Here is a 23,710-nt window from a genome sequence, read left to right as displayed (position 1 = left end):
TCCGCCCTCCTGGCTCATTCGCCCCTCTGAAGCCCTGGAGCAGGTGAATGCTGAGACTTGTGCTTTGTCGTCTGTGGCATTCAGCATCTTCGATGCTGTCCCTTTACACTCCATTCTCAAAGAGCCCATACTTCATCTCCCAGCTCAGGAATCAACTACTAGTCTAGCCAACACTTCATTAGGGAGCATGTTTAGTTCTCAAGGTCCCTCCATCTCATGTGCTACAGTGGCCCATGGGCATGCTGCTGAGCATGTTGAAGGGCAGTAACAGGTCTGAGCATCTCTTGCTTGTGTGTTAACACTCCTCTTTAGTCTTCTACAATCTGAGGGCTTTCCCATGCCACTTGTACTTTTCAAAGTTTTAGGCAAACTCTGAATCTACCATCTGTCAATCACTGCAGGTCCTTCTTTCAGGAACCCTGTGGAAGGCTAGTGAGAGGGCTTACTTAGGAGAATTTAAACAGTGTGCATAAGCATCTTATGGGGGGAGGAAGCAGATAGCCCTCAAACCAGCCATTACCTACCCAATTATTTCACCTCTAACAGTTCTCATTCACAGCTCACATTTTAACAAACTACACCTGGGGAGTTCCTGAACAAAACTCTAGCAACGGTTTCTAAACGTGCCATGCTCCTCCTTAACAGTTATGTATAGAACATTAGTGCTCTGGCCCTCCGACCTGGAAGAGCAAACTTTGAAACTTCTTCTCTGCTACCGTGGTCATCAGCTTTTCATCTTCTGCTTCATGTTTTTTCTACAGATGCTAATCCTTGACAGTAATGGTTCTCAACCTTCCTAAAACTGTGACTCTTCAATACAGTCCCTCATGTTTCGGTGACCCAAAGCCAGACAATTATTTTAGTTGTCACTACCTAACTATAATTTTGCTGTTACGAGTCATAATGTAAATAGCTTTGCTTTCCAACGGTCTTAGGTGACCTCTGATCCCTGTGAAAGAGTCATTTGAGCCCCAAAGAAGTCATGACCCACAGATTTGAGAACCATTGATCTAAAGTGTCCAGGAAAGCTACTTATGTTTTTGGAGCCGGCGTATCAATAGCCAAGGTGACTTCAGATTCACAATGCTCATGCCTGGATGTTCAAGTGCTCATGTGCAGTGTGTGTGTCCTGCCTGTGCCTGCTGCATCTGCCCTATCTGAGCTCTGTAGTCAGCAGTACTTTACCACTCAGATATGGTCTCCTCATTTTATTTATTGTCCCCAGAAAGCTGTGGCTAGTTCTGCCTCACCTAACACTGCTCAGCATCCAGGAAACTTAATAAATTAATCTGAGAGGCTATAATCTAGGTAGAAACCTATCATTATTTGCTGAAAAAAAAGTGGGATTTAGATAAATACTTTTCTCAAAGAATGTCTTTGTTGAGTCATATTTGTAAGAAAATAGTTGGCTTTATGAGCATGTATAAGTAAACCTGTATATATATAAATCTAGCCATTCAAAATAACAAAGTATCTACCAACACCATATTTTCACAGAAACTATGGCACATGAGCCGGCTAAGCACAACAGCAAGCACAACTGTGAGCATACTCACTTTTATCTATGCTTCCATGTGAGTCACTTGAGATCTGTGTTCCAATGTGTCTCAACTCTGAAAACACATACCGAGAAGGGTTTAAAATGAACACTGCAACTCAAACTGCCCTTCCACATAAGCATTAACCAAATACTCACCCTTCTCATCTTTCTGTTTGGAAAATTCATCAAGCCTTTCCTGAGCGGGTGGGGAAGAAAAACCAAGAATGCTTATGCTGTACAGACATTGTGTGGACACTGTGTGGCAAAGGTCAGGCAGGTGCAAGAAAACAGTGACTGTAGCCACAATTTGGATGCCACAGAGGCCCTGAGTAATAGCTGCAAAGTGTGTGCATCTTTTACAGAGTACCTGCGCCTACAGAAGCCCCAGTCAGGGACATAAGTGTGTGCATCATTTTACCCAGTACCTGTGTCTTCTTAAACTCCTTTTCAAGTATTTTCTTTTCATTTCTCAATTGCTTGAAGTCCTGAGTTTGCTTGACAGCAGCCTCTATGTTTAACAAGTACAGCAAAGCAACAGAAAGGTGTGGATTAGTAATCTCCCATAAAAGGCAATCCAGACAAGAGTCTTTTCTCCATGTTGCAGACAGTAGAACTGACTAAGGCTGTAAGGATCCCTTCCACACCAGACATAACAACTCCAAATGCTAGTATACAACATTGGCTGGTCAGGGACAGCACACAAAGCTTCAGATTGTGAGCAGATCATTCATTTCTTCTTTGGTTCAAAAGCACCAAACAGTGCACACACCAGTAAGAATCTAACCAGAACTAACATCAGAGACATGTACATGCACCAATGCCAAGGATAGCAGTGTCACACAAGACACCAGTAACAGTTCTCTTCTCCCTAGATTTGACTGTCCTCGACACTTGTGGGGAAAATTCCTTTTGCTACATGAACAACAAAGGCCACATTGAATTTCACTGAAGGTGTGGTCTCTAAGCTGCATACATCCTCTCAGGCACTCTACTCATCTTCACAGACAAGGGAGGACAAGGCTGGGAGCGCTCACTCACTCAGTGCTTGCCAGTGTTCACGAGACGGCTATTATTCAACCATCTGCAGTTGACTCTACACTGAGCACAGGGACAAGGAATACGTCATCACTCTTGCTCTATATGGCCTTTTGCAAGTAAATTTGAACTCCTTACATGGAAACAACTCATTCTGAAGCAGAACCTAACCACTGTGATGCTGGGAGTCAACGTAGGCAGACACCTGGTATCATGTTGGCCAGAGAGTGACAGCACAGATACTGCCTGTGGCACCACCCATGAGCAACTATGCATAACACAGATGGTCCAATCTGAGCTGGCAGCTGAAAACACAGTTAAGATGTAAGGACAGAACAGATCCCAGTGTAGCCCTTTTGCTTTCTGCCTACTCAGAAACATGAAACACCAGATACAACCAGGGCACTTCCTAGAATTCTGTGTGTGTGTGCCAGAGCAATCTATGTGCAGCAGTTCCCTGACATGAGCCTTGAGTGGAGGGAACTTCAATTGAGGAACTGCCCCCATAAGATCGGGTGCAGGCAAGCCTCTATGACATTTTCTTAAATTAGTGATCGATGTGGGAGGTCTCAGTCCATTGTGGGTGGTTACATCCCTGAATTGCAGGCCCTGGTTTCCTATAAGCAGGCTGAGCAAGCTACAAGGAGCAAGCCAGGAAGCAGCACCCTCCATGGTCTCTGCATCAGCTCCTGCCTCCAGGGTCCTGTTTTGTTTGAGTTCCTGCCTTGGCTTCCTAAATAGATTGTGAGATATAAACCAAATAAACCTCTCCTCCCCAAAATGCTTTGTGTAATGGTGCTTACCATAGGAGTAGAAATCTTAACTAAGATAAATCACAAAGTGACAACCTTTTCTAGTAACCACCAACTTCAGTTGAAACAAAGACAGACCTAAGGCTGAATCACTGCTTCCTTCCATGTTGCCTGGTTACAAGCAACGATGACAGAGAAGAGGACTAACCCGAGCACCTACGTACTCATCTCCACACACTGAGCTGACTGCACAGGAGTGGCACACACCCCTTCCTAGCACACCCACTGATACTTCAGAGTTGCACACGTAGCACAAGTCTATACAACAATGTGGCTCAGCTGGCTGGTGAGCGGCAACCACACATACCTTCTAGCTTCTTCACCTTCGCTTCTAGTTTCTTCTTCCTAGTAATAAAACCTTGTTAGTTAGATGGCAAAAGAAATTTAGGTCATCACACATTCATCACACATATCATTCTAGTTAGTAAGATTTATATAAAAGAGATTTTGCTCATAACTAGTTTCACACATCAGCTAATCTACCAGCATATGATCCTATGGTAGAATGACCCTGAGAAAGAACACTGTACCATTTAATCTGTAGTATTTCTAAGATGGGTTTTTTTTTTTGTTTGTTTGGATTTTGGGGTTTTTTTTGAGACAGGGTTTCTCTGTGTAGCCTTGGCTGTCCTGAAACTCACTCTGTAGACCAGGCTGGCCTCAAACTCAGAAATCTGCCTGCCTCTGCCTCCCAGAGTGCTGGGACTACAGGCGTGCACCACCACCACCACCACCCAGCTAAGATGGGTTCTTTTAAAATCTGACTTCTATTTGAGAAACACAAAATGGGCCTAATGAGTCTTTGCCATAAACACATGGGAGACTTCTTTCTCCTTCGGGACAATAAATGTCATCTCTGAGCTGTGTCCAAATGGTCTCCCCGGGTCATCCAGCACTCGGGCTTTTTCAGGAGCATGCAAGTGAGCAAGGGAAGCAGAGGGTGGAAGCTTCCCTTGGTCTAAGATGGATTTCTGAGATAAAGAAGATAGGAAGCTCAGAATAATATCTATACAGTCATGCCCCAGTCCCGGCAAGTGGTGACATAGACAGCTCCACAGGTGCTCGGAGGGATGTGGCTGACCTAGCAAACCTGAGGGTAATTAGCAAGATGCTTTTAGCAGCCCATTTCACTGATGGCAACAAACATCCCTTGCCAGTGAGATACTGCAGATGATGCCTGGAGAAGACTGTTGCAAAGACGGGAGATCCAGGACTGTGTTTCAGGACACACAGGCACAGGTGCAGCGCACACATGACAAAGTATGTTTGATTGCTCTGAGCACTCCTGCAGCACCAGATGACCTTAGCACAACAGTCCTGAGCCCTCTGAGACAGTGGTGGGAACTATGTGAGATTAGTCCAAGTTTGCACAGCTAATTAATCACAACCAATGAACAGAAACAGGGAAGGGAGGGAGGAAAAGGAAAAAGAGGACAGGAGGGGAGGAGAAGGGAGGGGAGAGAGGAAAAAGGAGGAGAGGAGAGGGGAGGAGGGAAGGAGAAGAGAAGAGAAGAGAAGAGAAGAGAAGAGAAGAGAAGAGAAGAGAAGAGAAGAGAAGAGAAGAGAAGGCACCATTATTAACAGCTGTTCTAGGACAGTCACTTACTGGGCATCAGTTTTCAAGCATTCTTCTTTCACTCTAGCATATTCCTGGTGAGTGTTCTGATACAGCTTCAGAGAACTCTGACAAGGAAAACAGAAAGATCACTCCAAGCAGTCACTGGCCAGGGTCCTCACTTGTTTTACCATAACTAAATCCTCTGCAGCACACGACTGAGTGCAGCCAGACCTGTCTGTTAGCAAGGCCCATGGTCACTCAGCACTGCCACGAGTAGCCAAGGTTCCTGATAAACAGAGCCGACAGCAGAGCAGAGCAAAAGCTACTCAATTCCCAGCCACACCACTGCTAATACCAAACAGCTAACGTTCACCTCAGCAGCTACAATAACAGAATCAAAGCTGATACTAGTACATTATTGTCAGGAAATGGAAAGCAAGTTTATCAATATTAATGGAAAATATATGAATATTGACTCAACTGCCATGATGACCCTATGGACTGACTGGGAAGACACTATGTTTACTGTGGCCTGTACTTGGCATCTCTGACATTAAGAGCTCAGAGAGACAAGCTTTATCAAGCTTTTTCAGAATGGATTTGACAGGTCGGCTTATCCCTGAAAATCATGGACACTGAATGATTTTGAGGGTCGCCACTGAGCTGACTCCAAGGTTCACACTTCCTTGCGGACATGCTGCAGATATTACACAGCCAAGCATATACAAGACAGAACACTGTGACTGGCTGCTTAACCTTCACTGCAGTTAAGTGGGGAGAGAAAAAGGAACACTGATGCGTATGCTCATGGAGTACAACTGCACATCACTGCTAAATCCAAAACATGGGCATGAATGACAGACAACGGCAATCTTCCCTGAAAAGAGCCATCAAGGACAAAGCGTGGGATAACTATGGATAGCCCCACCTCCACTCAGACTACAGATGCTTCTACATACAAATTCCATGGGCACAGTACTAGGACTCTTGTAGAAACCACTAACAATCACACAGGACAGCATTTAGAGCACTTTGAGCAGACTGTTTCAGGGGCCTAACTTTGAAGAAAAGAGCCTGTGAGCAGTCAAAGCCATGTTTCCGATCCAAAGCATCTGCTCCCTTGGGTAAGGGACACTCACTCACCTGTGGGAGCCAGTGAGTGAACCTTGCTTTGTGTGGATCTCATGACCCTGAGGAACCGCAGGGATGGAGCATGGCTACCAAAACCTGAACCAAGCTGGCAAGACCATTCAAATCAACTGGCTCAACATCCAAGAAAGGCCCTCAAGAACAACTGGACTCTACTAGATCAGAGGCCCTGAGTGCTGAGCTGAGGTTAGACCAGCACAACTAATGAAACCCGACTGTGCCCACATTGCCACACAATGATTCTCCTATCACTAATTTTGAATGTCTATGATTTGTCCTGCTTAAATCAAGAAAAAAAAATTAAGTTAAAAAAGGAGGGTTACTCAGAGATCATAAAAGCTACAACAATTTACTCATAACCTTCTCAGCACTTGGGAGCAGTCAAGCCATGCACCATCCAGAGCAGGATACTCAGAGTGGAGACCTAGAGGGGTTCCCACGAGCTCTTACATCCTTTGCCAATGTGTACACACTCCCAAATCCCAACCACAGAGTGTACAGCTATCCCTAACAGACGACAGTGACCCCCATAGGAAAGAGGCTCGGGCACCTTTTTCTCCTCCAGCTCAGCTTTCAAGGACCCCAATTCTTCTTGGCACTTCTGCAGAGGGGAGATCTTCTGGAGCATCTGCTCGACCTGGTGATGCAGTGTGCTGTTCTCTCTGAAGATGAACAAAGTGTTGGCATCACTGAGCATGAACAAGTAGAGTTTGCTAATAAACACTAACTTGAAATATATTCTTCCTGCTCACACTAAAGATAAGACTACTTTTTATCTTTTAGGCATAACTTTTTAATGAAACTGTGTCAAAAAACATCAAATACTAGTCCAACAGATACCAGTACATGGGAGAGGCTGAGGACACTGTGCCAAATATCTGGCACTTATAATCTTCATCTTCTCCCCATCTGTCCTGATTAAGTGGTACAACATCTTATAATCTCATTTCTAACCCCACGCTAGCTTCTAAGTGATAACTGTAGTCAGAGCATAAGCATCACTACAATTTTAGTGGTTTTATTTTGGTATAAACACAAGAAAAATGGCATTGAACAGTATAATTGTATAGGTAAAACTAACTGGAGAACTTCAGCTACAGTTCACACAGTGGTCACAATTACTGAAGCAAACCATGAGGATGCAATTTGAAACCTATGCCATAAATATATTTGAGCCATTTGATGAGACAATGCAATCTGCTTGTAAGGGAGCGCCCAAAGCAGCTTAACCCACGACAGGCCTCTGGCCTGCCACACATCCACCTCTACCCGAGAAGTCACAGCTATTATCACAGCTACAAAAGCCAGGCAGCTCACCTTCTTGCAAACTGCAGCTGTAAAGCTTGTTAAAGAAAACTCAGAACCTTGGTTTTCTGATATTTATTTAGAGATCATTCTGTCTAGAGTAATCATGTACACCTAGGCTAGCAGTAACTCTACAATATGCACACATCTGCCTCTAACAGTGGCAAGCGAGCCTGCATTAACCCTATTTACCAATGTATAAAACTGTGGTGGTGTGAGTAAGAATGGCCCTCACAGGCTCATATATTTGCTTAGTCACCAGAGTTGCACTATTTGAGGATTAGAAGGATTAAGAGGTGTGGCCTTGCTGCTGGAACAGGCGTGGCTTGGTGGAAAAAGTATGCCACTGGGATGGGCTTAGAGGTTTCAAAAAGCTCACACTAGGCCCAGCATATAAATCCATTTTGTGTTTTTATATGCATGTGTGTGTGTGTGTGTGTGTGTATATGTATATATATGGATTATATGTATAAATGTATATATATGGATTATACATATAAATGTGTCTATCATTTCATATATATATACATATGTGTATATATGTATACAAATGTGTATATATGTATTATATATATATAAATGTGTCTATCTTCCTTCCTTCCTTCCTTCCTTCCTTCCTTCCTTCCTTCCTTCCTTCCATCCATCCTTCCTTCCTTCCGTCCGTCCGTCCGTCCGTCCATCCATCCATCCATCCATCCATCCATCCATCCACCCACCCATCTGCCTACAGATCAGAATGTAGCTTTCGGCTACTACTCTGGTGCCTGACTTTATGCCACCATGCTTCCCACCATAATAGCAGACTGACCCTCTGACAGTGGAAGCAAGCCTCTAATTAAATGCTTTCTTTATAAGAGTTGCCTTGGCCATGGTGTCTCACCACAGCAACAGGACGGTGACTAAGATAGAACACAAGTCAAAACATCTATTTCTGTACTAAAGCCTTAAATAAATGACTAATTAGAATGACAAGAATTAAGACTGATATAGTTGACAGAAAATACTTTTATTTCTATATATATCAGAACCTCTCAACAGTCCTGCAGACAAAAATGAGGCACGCACAAAGCACTTGGGACCACATTACTTATCAAGGTCAAGAAGTACACATTCGTTCATTCTCCTCACTCCACTGTGGCCACAGAGGATGCACTCAGGTTCTTCAGAAGAGGTAGAGTAAGGGGTCAAGCTACATTAAGCCTAAGACACTGGTGACTAAAGGTCAGAGAGCTTCATTTCTGAGCTGTAACAAATATCTACTTGGGGCTAATGCCAAAGTGGTTTTAAAATTAGTTTCTGTAGCTGACACCAAATATCCCATCACAAAATAAACCTCTGTATCTCAAACAACAACTTCAGGCTTTATCTATTTAAGAAAGGACCTGTGTTGGGGTTGGCAATCTGGCTCAGTGGTTAAGACTAAGCAGTTTCTAGTTCAGATCACAGCACCTGTAGGAGGTGCTCAAAGCTACCTGTAATTCTAGTTTCAGAGGCTCCAATGCCCTCTCTGACCAGCAAGGGTATCACATTCATGTGCACAAGCCCAGGGATATATAATTAATAAATCTTTAAGAAAAAGAATCAATTGTTTATTTTTATTTAAATTTTGACAGGGAAATTTTAGAAAATTAGACCACTTACTCTACCATGAAATTACAAATGTAATCAACCAAGAAGTTTATGCCATTTCTCTACAAGTGCTGTAGGGACCATTGCTCTAAGTGGCTTCACAATACTTCAGGCACCATGGACTCCACCTCTGCAAGAGCAATGTGCCCCGGCTCTGAAAAGAGCCCAATCTCAGGTGTACACAGGTTGATTTTTTGGGAAGAAATGTTATTATGTTCTTTTGAGAGAGATTTGAACCAAGGCAGCTATCACAAAATGATGTGGCAGAACCAGCTTTTTCTTGAAGTTACCTACCCTTGGTTAGCCAACATGGTAAGCCTCGGCTGAGAATTGTATTACAAATATAAAATTGCATTACCTTTGTAATTTGTGGATACACATTTATAGGAATAAGATCAGTTTCCTAACCATGTCAGTGTTCTCAGTTAAAGATACCAATCAGCAAGCATTACTGCAGCTACCACAATGCATCAACAATCCTGATGTCATTCCTATATACACAAGGAACATGCACTCATTAGAAAGCTAAGGACCCTAATAACATCAGAGAGCAAGCGACAGAAAGAGTCTGCTAGGTCACCTTAGTTTAGGATCCCCACTACACACCCATTGCTACCAAACTAAAGTCCTGCTGTTAGCTGAGTTTGTGAGATGGGCTCCCATTAAGACAGCAGACACTTCCTTTTGAAAGGTAATTGTCAAGAGGGGCCCTTCTATCTTTTGAAGTTAGATAGTGCCAACTATCCAAAGGGAAAAGCAAGCAAAGGATATCATCGCATTTCTTCTGATATTCTGTCAGCAGGTTACTGCAAAAGAGAAAAGAGCAGTTAGGCCCCCATGTCACCGGGCAAGCACACTACACAGAGGTAGGGCTCAGATCACTCTAGGAGGCCCTCCCCTTTGGTCCCCAGAAACAAAAGGATGCTGGACTGACATTACCTTGATTCCTTAATGCACTACACAGGAGCTTTTGATCTAAAACATGAGACTATCAAGGGATATTAAAATAATTAAATCTCACAATGTAGCATGAAATGGTGAGGAACTTTGACACCCAACAGACAGAACAATTTCGGAGAGAAAACAGCTTTTAAAATCCAATTTGATAAATAAAATTGTATAATAAAGGCCAATAATAAAGCAAAGGGCTCAGGGTTTCTACTTCAGCCAGCACACTGGGTTGGCTGTGGACTCCAAACCACCACTGACTTCAGTCAGCTGGAGAGATTGGCAGAGGTCTGCCGACACACAGATATACTTACTCTGTATTAATAATTTTTTGTTTCAAGGCAATTAATGCTTCAACATATTCATTTAAGTTCTGAAAGAAAAAAAGCTACAGTTAGTTATTTATGCTTCTGCGGCATTTCAGTACGTCTAATTGTCCTAGGGACTTATAATAAAAGCAGGTTTATGGAGCCATACCAACAGAAATGGGCAAACCTCCCCTGCACTCCTCTGGAGCCTAGAGCCTGGAGCCTGGCACCCTTGGTAAGAACTGCATCATCTGTCACACTGAGATCAGAGGGTGGCAATAAATCACTGACTGCCTACTACTTAGCAGAAACATAAAAGATGCCAGAAAAATACAACAAAATAACAAAAATTAAGATTATGTGACAGATCAACTATTATAATGGTTTCACAATTAAATTTAAAAGTAATTTTGTGAAATCTATATTACACTGCAGGAAACAGTCACAAACTTGTTCCAAATCCTGTTAGGAAACTGAAGATTAAAGCATTCTTATTATGCTGTCCAGGCATTCCCAACAATTAAAACATAGATTTTTCTTTTCTTTAGCTGAGTTCTTGAAATGTCAAGTTTCCAATCAGTAAAACCTTCAAGTGTAACATTAATGTTTTAAGTACACAACAGTAGCTTTGCAGCATCTCACAGGGACAAGTCTGCAACCAGAGCTGCTGCTATCTTTCCTGTCTCAAAGGTAGGTCAGCCTCTAGTCAATGCAGAGGATTCAGAGAGGAGCAGTAACTTTCTATGCAGCGACCATGTTTTTTGCAGCTATAGACACATACCAGCTCAAAGAGACAAAAGTCCAGGCTAGAATCGGTGTGAAAGTGTATGTCCTCTGCACTCTCCACACACCTTTCCTAGTTCTCTTCTGAAGGAAACATGGTCCCGCTGAGTCTTTCCTAACAGTGAGCAAAGGCTTTCCTTGCTTGAGATGCTCCACCTTGGCTGTGATCTTGGATACTATTACAGGAGTTCCCATTAGCATTACTTACTAATTTATTTGTGTGTTTACAAGTGTGCTGTGGTGTGTGGAGTTGGTTCTCTCACCTTCATTCACATGGGTTCACTGGATGGAGTCCAGATCGCCAGGCTTGTATAGAAAGCACCTATTCTGGCAGAGCAGAGCCCTCTCCCCAGCCCCTTGTGGGCATATGTTCTTCTTCCTTAACAAGATGCTGGTAAAACACTTGCTTGGTGCTGCAGCGACATTGTAAACTACAGTATTTAATAGGTAGTAGCCTCTCATTAAGTGCTACACACAGGCATGCTTGCTAAATAATCATTCAAGGGCATTCATACAACCACCAGACATGGCTAAATACTGATACAGCTGAGAATATCTGAGAATGTGCTACAGCTCTGTTTCCAGAAGCAAACTTGGCAGGTTCTTTATCACATGAAAATGAGATTTATTTTATGTCATCAAGCACTATTCTTTTTTATATATTTATGTCTGATACTCTTTTAGGATTTATTCTTATATGTGCAGACTCCCAAACCTTACATCAGATGATAAGGAGTGGACTCTTCAGCAGTACCAGCATATTCGGCCTTTCATTACATATAACACACTTTCTACATAGACTACGATCATGTGTAATGGTTCAGGATGGCTCCTGAACACTGCCAAAACACAGGAGAGTACACAAAGCTTAATCTATCCACAGTGCCAACATTTCACATTTCCGTATGGCACCAAACACCATAAATTTAGTACCAACTCAATAGCCTTGATGCAGTCAGAACAGATAAAAGCTGAAGAATCTCTGTCCTAAGCAAAATGGCTCAGCGATTCCAAGAAGGCAAGTGCATCAGCACGAGGAAATTAAGTCGGAAGAGGAATCTGGTCCACCTTCATTGCTTTAAAGGAATGCAATATGGGTCGGTTTCCATCTGCGCCAAGAGCAGATCCTGTGCCTTAGAAACCAGAGCTGATCCTGTGCCACAGTGCAATACCTACTGTCAGAGAGAGCTGGTGCCGACACACCTATGAGCACAGGTAAGACCAACACTTCTGCTCAAATCATGGCCTAAGAGGGACCCGCTCAGAGCCATCAGGACATAGGAACCAAGGAACTGCTGGGGACGGATCTGACCAGGAGTTGACCCTCTGTCACAGCTCTCCTACCCAAATTCCACCCAGAGAGAACTGGTCTCCCAGGAGTACTGACACACAGGCTTGCAGGAGGGACAAGCCACAGTCAGAGACAGCAAACCCAGCTATAACCAGATGGTGAGAGGCAAGGACAAGAACATAAGCACCAGAAACCATGTGAACTGGGCATCATCAAAGCCCAGTTCTCCCAACACAGCAAGCCCAGGATACCCCAACACAACAGAGAAGCAAGACTGATTTAAAGTCACAGTTCATGATGATGATAGAGGACTTTAAGGAGGACATAAATAACTCCCTTAAAGAATACAGGAGAACACAGGTAAACCGCTAGAAGCCCTTAAAAAGGAAACACAAAAATTCCTTAAAGTATTTCAGGAAAACACAACCAAACAGGTGAAAGAATTAAACAAAACCATCTAGGATTTAAAAATGGAAATAGAAACAATAAAGAAATCACAAAGGGAGAAAACACTGGAGATAGAAAACCTAGGGAAGAGATTAGGAATCATAGATGCAAGCATTACCAACAGAATACAAGAGATAGAAGAAAGAATCTCAGGTGCAGAAGATACCATAGAAAACACCGACACAACAGTCAAAGAAAATGCAAAATGCAAAAAGCTCCTAACCCAAAACATCCAGGAAATCCAGGACACAATGAGAAGCCAAATCTAAGGATAATAGGTATAGAATAAAGTGAAGATTCCCAACTTAAAGGGCCAGTAACTATCTTCAACAAAATTATAGAAGAAAACTTCCCTAACCTAACGAAAGAGATGCCCATAAACATACAAGAGGCTTACAGAACTCCAAATAGATAGGACCAGAAAAGAAATACCTCCTGTCACATAACAGTCAAAACACCAAATGCATAAAACAAAGAAAAGAATATCAAAAGCAGTAAGAGAAAAATGTCAAGTAACATATAAAGGCAGACCTATCAGAATTATACCAGTCTTCTCACCAAAGACTATGAAAGCTAGAAGATCCTGGGCAGATGTTACACAGATCCTTGGAGAACACAAATGTTAGCTCGGGTTACTATACCCAGTAAAACTCTCAAGTACCATAGATGGAGAAACCAAGATATTCCATGACAAAAACAAATTAACACAATATCTTTCTACAAATCCAGCCCTACAAAGGATAATAGATAGAAAATGCTAACATAAGGAGGGAAACAACACCCTAGAAAAAACAAGAAAGTAATCTTTCAATAAACCCTAAAAGAAGATAAGCTACACAAATATAAAAATAATATCAAAAATAACAGGAAGCAACAATCACTATTCCTTAATATCTCTTAACATTAATGGACTCAATTCCCCCAATAAAAAGGCATCGACATCCATATCAACTGCATATGTAAACAGGACCCAGCATTTTGCTTCATACAAGAAACATAACTCAGTGTCAAAGACAAACACTACCTCAGAGTAAAGCATTGGAAAACAATTTTCCAAGCAAATAGTCCCAAGAAACAAGCAGGAGGAGCCATTCTAATATTGAATAAAAGCAACTTTCAACCAAAAGTTATCAAAAAGGATAAGGAAGTACACTTCATACTCATCAAAGGAAAAATCTACCAAGAAGAACTTTTCTGAATATCTATGCTCTAAATGCAAGGGCACCCACATTCATAAAAGAAACTTTACTTAAGCTCAAAGCACACATTGCACCTCACAAAATAATAGTGGGAGACTTCAACACCCTACTCTCATCAATGGACAGATCAGGGAAACACAAACTAAACAGAGGCACATTGAAACTAACAGAAGTTATGGACCAAATGGATTTAAAAGATATCTATAGAACATTTCATCCTAAAACAAAATATACTTTCTTTCTAGCACCTCATGGTACCTTCTCCAAAACTGACCATATAATTGGTCACAAAACAGGCCTCAACAGATACAAGAAGAGTGAAATAATGCCATGCATCCTATCAGATCACCAGAGACTAAGGCTGGTCTTCAACATTAAAGCTGAACAATGCCCTACTCAGTGATAACTTGGTAAGGAAGAAATAAAGAAAGAAGTGAAAGAGTTCTTAGAATTTAATGAAAATGAAGGCACAACATTCCCAAACTTATGGAATACAATGAAAGTAGTGCTAAGAGGAAATCTCAGCTCTTGAATGCCTCCAAAAAGAAACTGGAGAGAACATACACCACCAGCTTAACAGCACACCTGAAAGCTCTAGAACAAAAAGCTGCAAATATACCCAAGAGGAGTAGACAGCAGAAATAAAGTCAAAGCTGAAATCAACAAAGTAGAAACAAAAAGAACTATACAAAGAATCAATAAAACCAGGATCTGGTTCTTTGAGAAAAATCAACAAAACAGATGAACCCTTAGCCAGACTAACCAGAGGGCACAGAGACAGTATCCAAATTAACAAAATGAGGATAACAGAAACTGAGGAAATTCAAAAAATCATCGGATCCTACTACAAAAGCCTATATTCATCAAAACTGAAAATTCTGGATGAAATAAACAATTTTGTACACAGATACCAAATACCGAAGTTAAATCAGGATGAGATAAAATATCTGAACAGTCCCATAACCCCTAAAGAAATAGAAGCAGTCATTAAAAGTCTCCCAACTAAACAAACAAACAAACAAACAAACAAAACAAAAAACAAAAACACATGACCAGTTGGGTTTAGTGCAGAATTCTATCAGACCTTCAAAGACGACCTAATACCAATACTCTTCAAACTATTCCACAAAATAGAAAATGAAGGAATACTACCCAGTCCATTCTATGAAGCCACAGTTATGCTGCATATCTCCCTTGGAGATGGAACAGTTTCTGTCTAATCAGGAACTTTTCACAATTTCCTTTCTTAGGGCTTCCTAAGAGATTTTTTTCTACTTTCATCATGCTTAATGTTTCAAATAGATTTTAAAAACTGGGTGAGTACATATTACTTTTAGCTTCAGAAGATATCATGTATATTTATGAGGCATTTAACTATTATAAATTATTTTGATGACTTAAATATGTCAATATTGAGTTGAATATTTTAAAATAAATTTTATTAGTTTAAAAAACTAAAATAAAATGTAAAAAAAAAAAAAAAAAAAAAAAAAAAGAATGCAACCTAAGACAGCAAAGATGTACTTCTCACCTACTACTCCAAACTTAAATAGTACTGCAGGGATATAAGAGGTGCACCTACATCTCCATCCCTATGTGGTTACCTCTGTGTAAGAGGTCTGCAGATGCTGGGATATAAGGGGTGCACCTACATCTTCATCCCTATGTGGTTACCTCTGTGCAAGAGGTCTGTAGATACAGGGATATAAGGGGTGCACCTACATCTTCATCCCTATGTGGTTACCTCTGTGCAAGAGGTCTGTAGATACAGGGATATAAAGGGTGCACCTACATCTTCATCCCTATGTGGTTACCTCTGTGCAAGAGGTCTGTAGATACAGGAATATAAGGGGTGCACCTACATCTCCATCCCTATGTGGTTACCTCTGTATAAGAGGTCTGCTTAGATGCTCCCCAAACTATATCAGTTTCTATGTCCTGCAGGAATGCCATCTTTGCTGTTTCTCTTTTGTTTCTCAAGTGGGTCTTATACATGTGTAGAAATATAACTAGTTTGTATCTGTTCTCTGTAACAACTTGTTCATTTTATAAAAACGCCACTTTTATGCAAAAGTCTCTACAACAAAAAGCACGAAGTAAATATTCAAGAGTGTCAACACTGCACAGGCGGAGCACCCAGAGGCCCCATGGCAGCACTACCCTTCCGCAACTGTGCTTGGGCTCCAGCTCCAGCTTTCCACTCCGTGAGGGAAGGTGTTTTTCTGCCATCCAGCAGGAAGTCAATCTCCCCAAGATGTCTTACTGGACCATACACACTTGGGGCATGAGTGTTGACCCACAGTGACCCAAGGCATGGAGTGAGGGGACCTGAGCAAACTCAGCTGAGAAGGGCCCTTCCTTTTATACCAGTCCTTTGTCCCCCAGGGAGGATGGGATAAAACCCAAATTCTAGCAGCAGCTTGGTAAAAGACTGATCCCCAATACCATATACCAGTCCAAAAGGCCCTGCACAACACACTCAATTTGAAGGCACCACAGGCTCCCTCCCCAGCTCTTAATGAACCACCAAAGATTTCCAAACCTGAGCATTGCTCATGAATGGAAAAAGGGAGACTAAAGCCAGACTTCAAGTAAACAAAAGCAGAGGAGCTGACTAGAAAACCTCAAAGGTACTAACACTCTGACAGAAACGATGGCACACCGGAGAAGCCATATTGAGGTTAAAGGGACACAGAGAACACTCAGAATATCAGGCACAGGAACATCCACTAGGGTGCCTGTAAAGAAAGGGACAGCCAGTGCTGACAGGGATGGGAAAATTGACTCCCAATCACAGATGATGGCTCTTGCTACAGGACTAAGCATTACACTCCTGGGCATACACTCTGAAGAACAGAAGACACATGCCTGTGGCAGGTTCCTTAGCAATATTTACAACAGTGCTCTTTACACTACAGACAGAAACATAAGCTTAATGCTCATTAGAGGATGAATGGCTAAGCCACCAAGTACTGACAATGAAAAGCAATGAGCAATGCTACTGCCAGATGAACCCTTACATATGACACCGCAGACCTTGCATATTAACCCATTCCTGCAAGCCGTCCATAATAAAGAAGCCTGTAGATGAGGACTTGGCAGAAAGCAGAGGATGGCTGCTGGCTGGGAAAGGCCTCTGGGAGGGCAGTGGAAATGTTTCAGAATGAGTGGGTGGACACACCACTGTTAGATGTATAAATCACTAATGTATACACTAAGAGGATACAGTTTAGATGAATTAAGTTACAGCTAAATTACAAGAGTTTAATTACAGACTCAAAAGTTCTGACCACAGAACTCACAAAAAGGTCTCAGAAAAGAAAGCAAAATCAGAGGTGAAAGAAAAGAAAGAGTTAATAAGTTTTGGTGTCAGAGAAAACGGTTTCAGGCCCAATAATAAGTGCTCTGGAGAAGCCACATAGAAAAGACAGAAAGTGTGTCTCCAACATCCAGCCAAGAGCCTGAGGATCCCAAAGAATGCCACCCATGGAACAGAAACAGGAGTTCAGGGGGTGGAGCTAGGGTAAAGATCCTCTAAGCCAGCTGAATGGATGCATCACCTCAAGCTCCTGTGGTCACCTCTCCCCCATGGACTGTATCCCCTCAAACCATGAGCCAAAACAAATGCCTCAGAAATTGATTTTGCTAAGTGTTTATCATAATGACAAGAAAAACTAAAACCCAACTGCTAAGCCAGGCATGGTAGAGTATGGTTGTAATCCCAGCATTGGGAGGTGGTAGTAGGTTTAGAAGCTAAACTCAGTGGGTCAGTGGTGGTGCACACCTTTAATCCTGGCGCTTAGGAGGCAGAGGCAGGAGTACTTCTGAGTTCGAGGCCAGCCTTGAACAGTTCCAGTACAGTAAGGGCTACAGAGAGAAACCTTGTCTCGAAATAAAAGAAAAAAAAGAAGCTAAACTCAGCTACACAGTGAGTTGCTGAGTAGCCTAGACCAGCTACACATTACTGTCTTTAATATATATACATATATAAATTAGGACAAAGAAGAAACGATGAGGAATGCAAACATCATAGCAGACATCAGAGCATAACTGAGTTAACCCGTGAGCGCAATCTCCACCTCACTAGCTGACGTCCTGCACCTTGAGAACAGAGAGAGGGGCAGACAGGCCAATATTAGTGCACCACCCTCAAATTCCAAGATTACAAAACTAGACTAAATATCTTCAACTAAATCAAGTAATAAGTTTACTGATTTTCATTATAAAACTCATTCATTACTTTTATTCACAAAATTTAAACAATTAAAATGTTATCTTTTAGCCAAACAGTGGTGGCGCACACCTTTAATTCAAGCACTTGGGAAGCAGAAGCAGGTGGATTTATGAGTTCAAGGCTAGCCTGGTCTACAGAGTGAGTTCCAGTACAGCAAGGGGGGGGGGGGATGTTCATCTTTTGGGAACATGATATGGGCAAGGCTGCACTGTCTTAATAGAACACTAGAGACAGTTTTCTCTCTCAACACCCATCACATATAACTGCCTTAGGAAAACAAACGGGGGAAGAAACCTTAAAACCACAAAACAAAACATCCTAGAGCAATGGTTCTCACCCTGTGGGTGGAGACCCCTTTGGGGGTCAAATGATTTGTTCACAATGATCACCTAAAATTATCATAAAACATGGATTTTTAAATTACAATTCATAACAGTAGCAAATTACTGCTATAAAGTAGCAAAGAAAATAGTTTTAGTTTGGGGATCACCACAACATAAGGGAATTAAAAGGTCACAGCATTAGGAAGCTTGAAAACCACTGTGCTAGAGAAAAAGTATACCCTTCCAAGTTGCCTGTTTTAGCAGCTTCTGCACTACTCCCAAAGCATGTCAATATCCTAGTATTGCCAATTGGATACTGCAGTGTTCCTAACTGAACAGTTTATTTCTTGTTTTCATATCCAGGTTTATTTATGTTGTTTGGAACTGAACTTCCTGAATAGTGAGATCAGCATATGAGAGGTGGGAGCCCTCTCGGTCCTACTGACCCACATTCCTGTACAGTGCAGGTAGGGGCCAGCTAGTCAACAGTTCTAGGAAAGGGGGGGATGTTCTCTGCAGATGTCTGACAACTCTTCTTTCAGTAGTCACCCTTTAAGTTCCTGGAGCTTCTTTACAAGTTGGGGATCCTTTAAATGATAAACTTCTAACCAGCTTCCTATTCTGGAGACTATCTGAAGCTATTACATGCTGACCAACTCTAATACAAAGTGCAGGGTCTCAAATGTTCCCCAAAAGGAAAGTGACTTCCAACCAATCTCTTGGTTTTACTCTAAAACTGTGTAACTCAATGCTTGCCTAATTTACATAGCACCAAGATTCAGGCCAGCATTCATTTTTGTGACTACCGAGGTTCTAGAACATGTAGCTGCTGGACCACAGATCAGTAACAAATTACTACAACCAAAGATCAAGAGCACTCTGTGAAACTATAAAAAGATACTTAAGATGCTGGGAAGCACAGCTGCCTTTATAAAGATACATTTCTGACAGAGCAGATAAAAGGTAACTGTATCTTCCACACTAAAGAAAACAAGGGGCAGACAGACAGCAATGTGTTCTGCAAACAGAGAGTTCAGAACAAGGCCTCTCTACCCTAAAAGTCCAAGTCTGAATGAAGGTCCCGCACCAGATCAGGTGCAACTGTGGGAAAAACTATGTGGCCATCTTCTGCAGGAACAAGAAGTACCAGTGAGTGGTGTCTCCTGAGATTTCTCTCCTGAGAAGTTTAAGCTACTCACAGCAAACACTTGCTGTGGTGATCAGTCCAGTCATCTTTCTCCTCCCAACAGGCTAGCAACTCAGTGTAAGTCTCCTTATCTCTTTCCACCCCTCCCTATTCCATGCTTTCTTCTTCAAGAGCCCGGACTCAGCTGCTAGATTCTCTTCAGAAGCTAGAGGTTGTCAGAGTTCAAGTGACTGAAAATACTACCTAACCCATCCCCCAGAAAAAGATTCTTATTATGAACTCCAAGCCCATAGAAACCTAAACCTGGCTTCCAGTCCCTTGGAAGTACATTAGGCCATTCCAGATATACTTCATAAACATCTAATAAATAACCAAGCCTCCCCAGTCTAATGTTTTAAAGCTTTAGCCCCGATTTCCACCAGCCTTTCCACCTCCGCTTCCTTCCCTCCTTCTACCACTCTTCATGTGGCTATTCAAGGGCTGAAATCTTGGTACCCTCCACACCCCGGACATGAGAACCATCCCAACACTTCACCCCACTCTGCTTCTCACACTCAGAGCTTTTCCTGCTATCATTTTGTTCCCTAGAGCTTTGATGAACTGCTTGCTGTAATGCTCACTAGGTCACATTAGTGCGATAACTAACCTTTTGTCAAACACAGCTCCTCTTCATCAATTTATCTTGTGCCTTCCACCTGTGACTTTTAAGTTTTTACTACACACTTTGCTTCCGTGGCATTAATAGACAAAAGCTTTCGTCTCTCAACATACAGGAAATAAGCACAGAACTTCCTAGGATGTTCTGTCATTTGCTAGGGACCCATCTTCCCAGACTCACTTTGCAAATTAAAGACAGAACTCAATGCTATCTCTGGAACACTGCAGACTGAAAAGCCTCTCAGAAGCTACCCTCCGTTTGGTGGAACCACAGCCCTGGGGCTCTTTTACTCTTGTCTAAGGCTGTTTTCACACCCCAGTGGCAAAGTGAGCAGGTGTGAACAACTTCCCAGAGCACAGTTATTTATGATCTTGCCACTTAAAGAAGAAAGTTTACAGACCAGGTCTATACAGAGCTAAAGGAACCTCTCCTTTACTCACTGTTCACCAAAGTGAAAGTGTGGCTTGGAGGCAAGAAAAAAAGGTGTCCTTGGAAGTGAAAGCAGTAACGTCTAGGCCATAGGTTAGAATGCTTCCTACAGTGAAGGTGGTAAGAAATAAAGACAGGAGGCAGGATCAGGAGACTGGATGCAGACTGTCAAAGAAGGGAGGCACCAGGATGGTCATGAGTTTCTGGACTAAGTAACCTAAAGAACTCAATAGCACTGCTGATTCAACAGGACAGGGACCTCTGATGGGCAGTGTCTCCTAATGCAGGTCTCCAGAGGGCTAAGATGCATGGGTCACACAGCTGCTTGTGCAAATACCTGCAATGATTCACCACTTCATCCGGAAAAGCCCAAGCCCATACAACAGTGTGGGAGGACCACACGACCAGGGCTCTTCTGGCTATTTTGACCTCTGCAAATCTTAAACCTTCAGTCCACCTTGGCCTCATGGGCCTTTATGTTCCTCACAAGCACACCGGGAAAGCAACTCACCCACTAGGATGTCTGGCTCCAAAGAAATCAACAGAACCCATTCATCTACAACCTTGCTCAAACAATTTTTCCAAAGACCACAAAATCCCAGCAACCGAAGGCCTGGTCCTTACCCATTCTCCCCTCCTATTTTTGCCTCTGATTATCACCAATACAATACTTCTAATATAACTTTCCTCTTCTATTTACATACATTGTTATAAACCAGCAGGGGATCAAAAAAATTATAAGTGAATAGGCCCAAAACACAAACATGGTCCATTCAAGATGCATGCCATTCAGAATCTTTTAAAGGGAGGAGAGGTTTATAAGAGGTGTACACAATGTAGCCAAGCTACAACACGGCTGGACTCTCCATCATCTCTGTATGAGAGTGCATCACAGATCCCATTTCCTATTCCCCAGACAACTAGAATATAGAAATCGGCGCAGAGGCATTGCACTTTCCAATAGAAATCAAGCTCCTACAGCTACCTGGTCTGCATCTCTCATCTCACCAATCACGAGATATCTCACCTTCCACAGGCTTTGCTCATCAAACATCAAGAAACCACCCCACCTGTTAAAACCGATATCCAGAGCTGCTTTTCAACATCCACAACTCCCACTGCCCCATTCACAACACCTCACCCAGACCCCCTGACATCTTCCATTATTTTCTTCCCAGCATTGAAAATACCGTCGAGTCGTACTTGCGCACGTTCATCTTATCCTTGTCCAGTTGGTTTACCAGAATGTGAACAGTGCTTAGAACACTAGGCAGAAAGGGGATGAACTGAACGGTGGGGGGTTGGGGGGAAGGACAAATTCCGTTTTGCCACTGACAATAATTGAACGGGACTCTTAAGACAGAAAGCTGTAAGAGTCTCCAGAACTGAGCACTGGGGGCTATTTCCATTGCATCAGTAAAACCTTGAACCCGTCTGCAGCGATTCATTGTTAAGAACAGAGCATGACTCTGTAACAAACTACCGAGACCTACATATCCTTATTGGACTATTTTAATCAGACAACTAACATGCAAAAGCTAAGCTTGATAGTATTTTAATAGATACTTGTAAGCTGAAATGCAGCTCCGGAATCTTGAAGTCTAGCGACCTGGGCACGCAACATAAAACATAAAATCCTTGCCTTCAAGCAACAAATAATTAGGAGTGCGAGGAGGCCTTCATCCCAGAGAGGAAGATTCTCTCTCCGCGCTTAGACAGCGTCACCCACCAACCCAACTCGGCCCTGCAAACCCTGAGTCGGGAAGGCGAGGAGTCCTGAAGAGCACGCTCACTCTTTCCGCCTCCAGGATCGCAGCAGCGGAACCAATTCCGGCCTCCGGGATTAAACAAAACACCGGCACCCACTCCCAAAACAGCACAAAAAGGTCAGCCGGGGGTCCTCTCACCTGCTGCAGGGAGGCGCAGCCCTGACACCGCGCGAGGTCGGCTGGCCCGGGCGCCGCCGGGTGCGTCTCGCCCGGCATCATGGTGCTGCGGCCCGGCCTGCAGGGCGCGCGCTCAGGGGCCCGCTGCCTCGGCCCTGCTCCGCCGCCCGGGCCACCGCCAGCCTGGCCGCTTCCCGCCGGGCGCGGGCAGGTCCATGCGTGCAACGAGGTCCCCGTGGAGCCGGCCTAGGGCTCAGACCAGCGAAGCAGCCCAGAGCGATGAGGAGCGGCGCAGCCCGGAGGGCCCAAAGCGACGACAGCACGTGAGGTCCCCGCCCCACCCGGCCCCGCCCCCCATCAGGGCTGCTCGCGAATCCGCCTGATCAAAAAGCCAGCACAGAGCGGGGCCTCACAAAAAGCAAAGCCCTAGAACATATCCTGGAAGAGATGAATAAGAGCCAGGTCCTGCCTTCACGAACTGTCTGTGCTCCCGTCAGCTGCCTCATTGCAGGCCCTGTGTAGACGCCTAAATTCCTTCAGCCTCCAAGGGGCGGGGTTTTGTGACGTCATTGGAAGGCGGACCTCTGAGGGAGGACCCGAGCCTGGGTCTGGAAAGTGCGAGTGCTTCTTTCAGAGCTACTGCACTCTTCTCCCAGTAGACGGGCAGGGAACGAAAGAAAAACTACAATTCCCGGGGTGCCTCGCAGTAGCAGGGGTGAACACTTCCTAGGCCAACCTCCAGGGCTCCATGCTCTGCTACTAATGTGTGGGATGTGACTGCACACAGCCAACCTGACATCCCCTTCGAGCGTTTTCCCGGCCACCGCCACCATCACCCTTATGCAGGAGAGGTGGAAAGGTGAAATCCTCATTCAGCTCTAAAAGCGTCTTGAAATCAGGGCTTGAACTCTCGCTGACCTCCTAACATTGTATCCACTATCCTCAGAAACTTTATTTGTTGCCATCAGTATCTGTCTACTAGGAAGTTTCTGGCCGCTCCTCATCTTCTGGTTACAAAGTCCCAATCTC

General features: G+C 43.3%; 1 protein-coding gene across 2 annotated transcripts in view; it reads right to left on the bottom strand.

Moving 5' to 3' along the window:
• Ice1 (interactor of little elongation complex ELL subunit 1) overlaps positions 1-23,001 on the bottom strand; it is a 46,745-nt gene extending 23,744 nt beyond the window's left edge. For both annotated transcript variants that reach the window (XM_052159277.1, XM_052159278.1), the window contains exons 1-10: positions 22,703-23,001; positions 10,291-10,349; positions 9,800-9,834; positions 7,412-7,430; positions 6,645-6,756; positions 4,994-5,070; positions 3,695-3,732; positions 1,966-2,048; positions 1,697-1,736; positions 1,557-1,613 (exon numbers count right to left, since the gene is read on the bottom strand). In XM_052159277.1, the coding sequence (XP_052015237.1) occupies positions 1,557-1,613; positions 1,697-1,736; positions 1,966-2,048; positions 3,695-3,732; positions 4,994-5,070; positions 6,645-6,756; positions 7,412-7,430; positions 9,800-9,834; positions 10,291-10,349; positions 22,703-22,783 (601 nt within the window). In that variant the 5' untranslated portion in view covers positions 22,784-23,001. The remainder of the gene's footprint in view (positions 1-1,556; positions 1,614-1,696; positions 1,737-1,965; positions 2,049-3,694; positions 3,733-4,993; positions 5,071-6,644; positions 6,757-7,411; positions 7,431-9,799; positions 9,835-10,290; positions 10,350-22,702) is intronic.
• Positions 23,002-23,710: the final 709 nt, after the last annotated feature.

Source organism: Apodemus sylvaticus, chromosome 16 (genome assembly GCF_947179515.1).
Source record: "Apodemus sylvaticus chromosome 16, mApoSyl1.1, whole genome shotgun sequence".
In the NCBI taxonomy this organism is placed as follows: domain Eukaryota; kingdom Metazoa; phylum Chordata; class Mammalia; order Rodentia; family Muridae; genus Apodemus; species Apodemus sylvaticus.
This window is presented reverse-complemented; position numbering and strand designations above follow the sequence as displayed.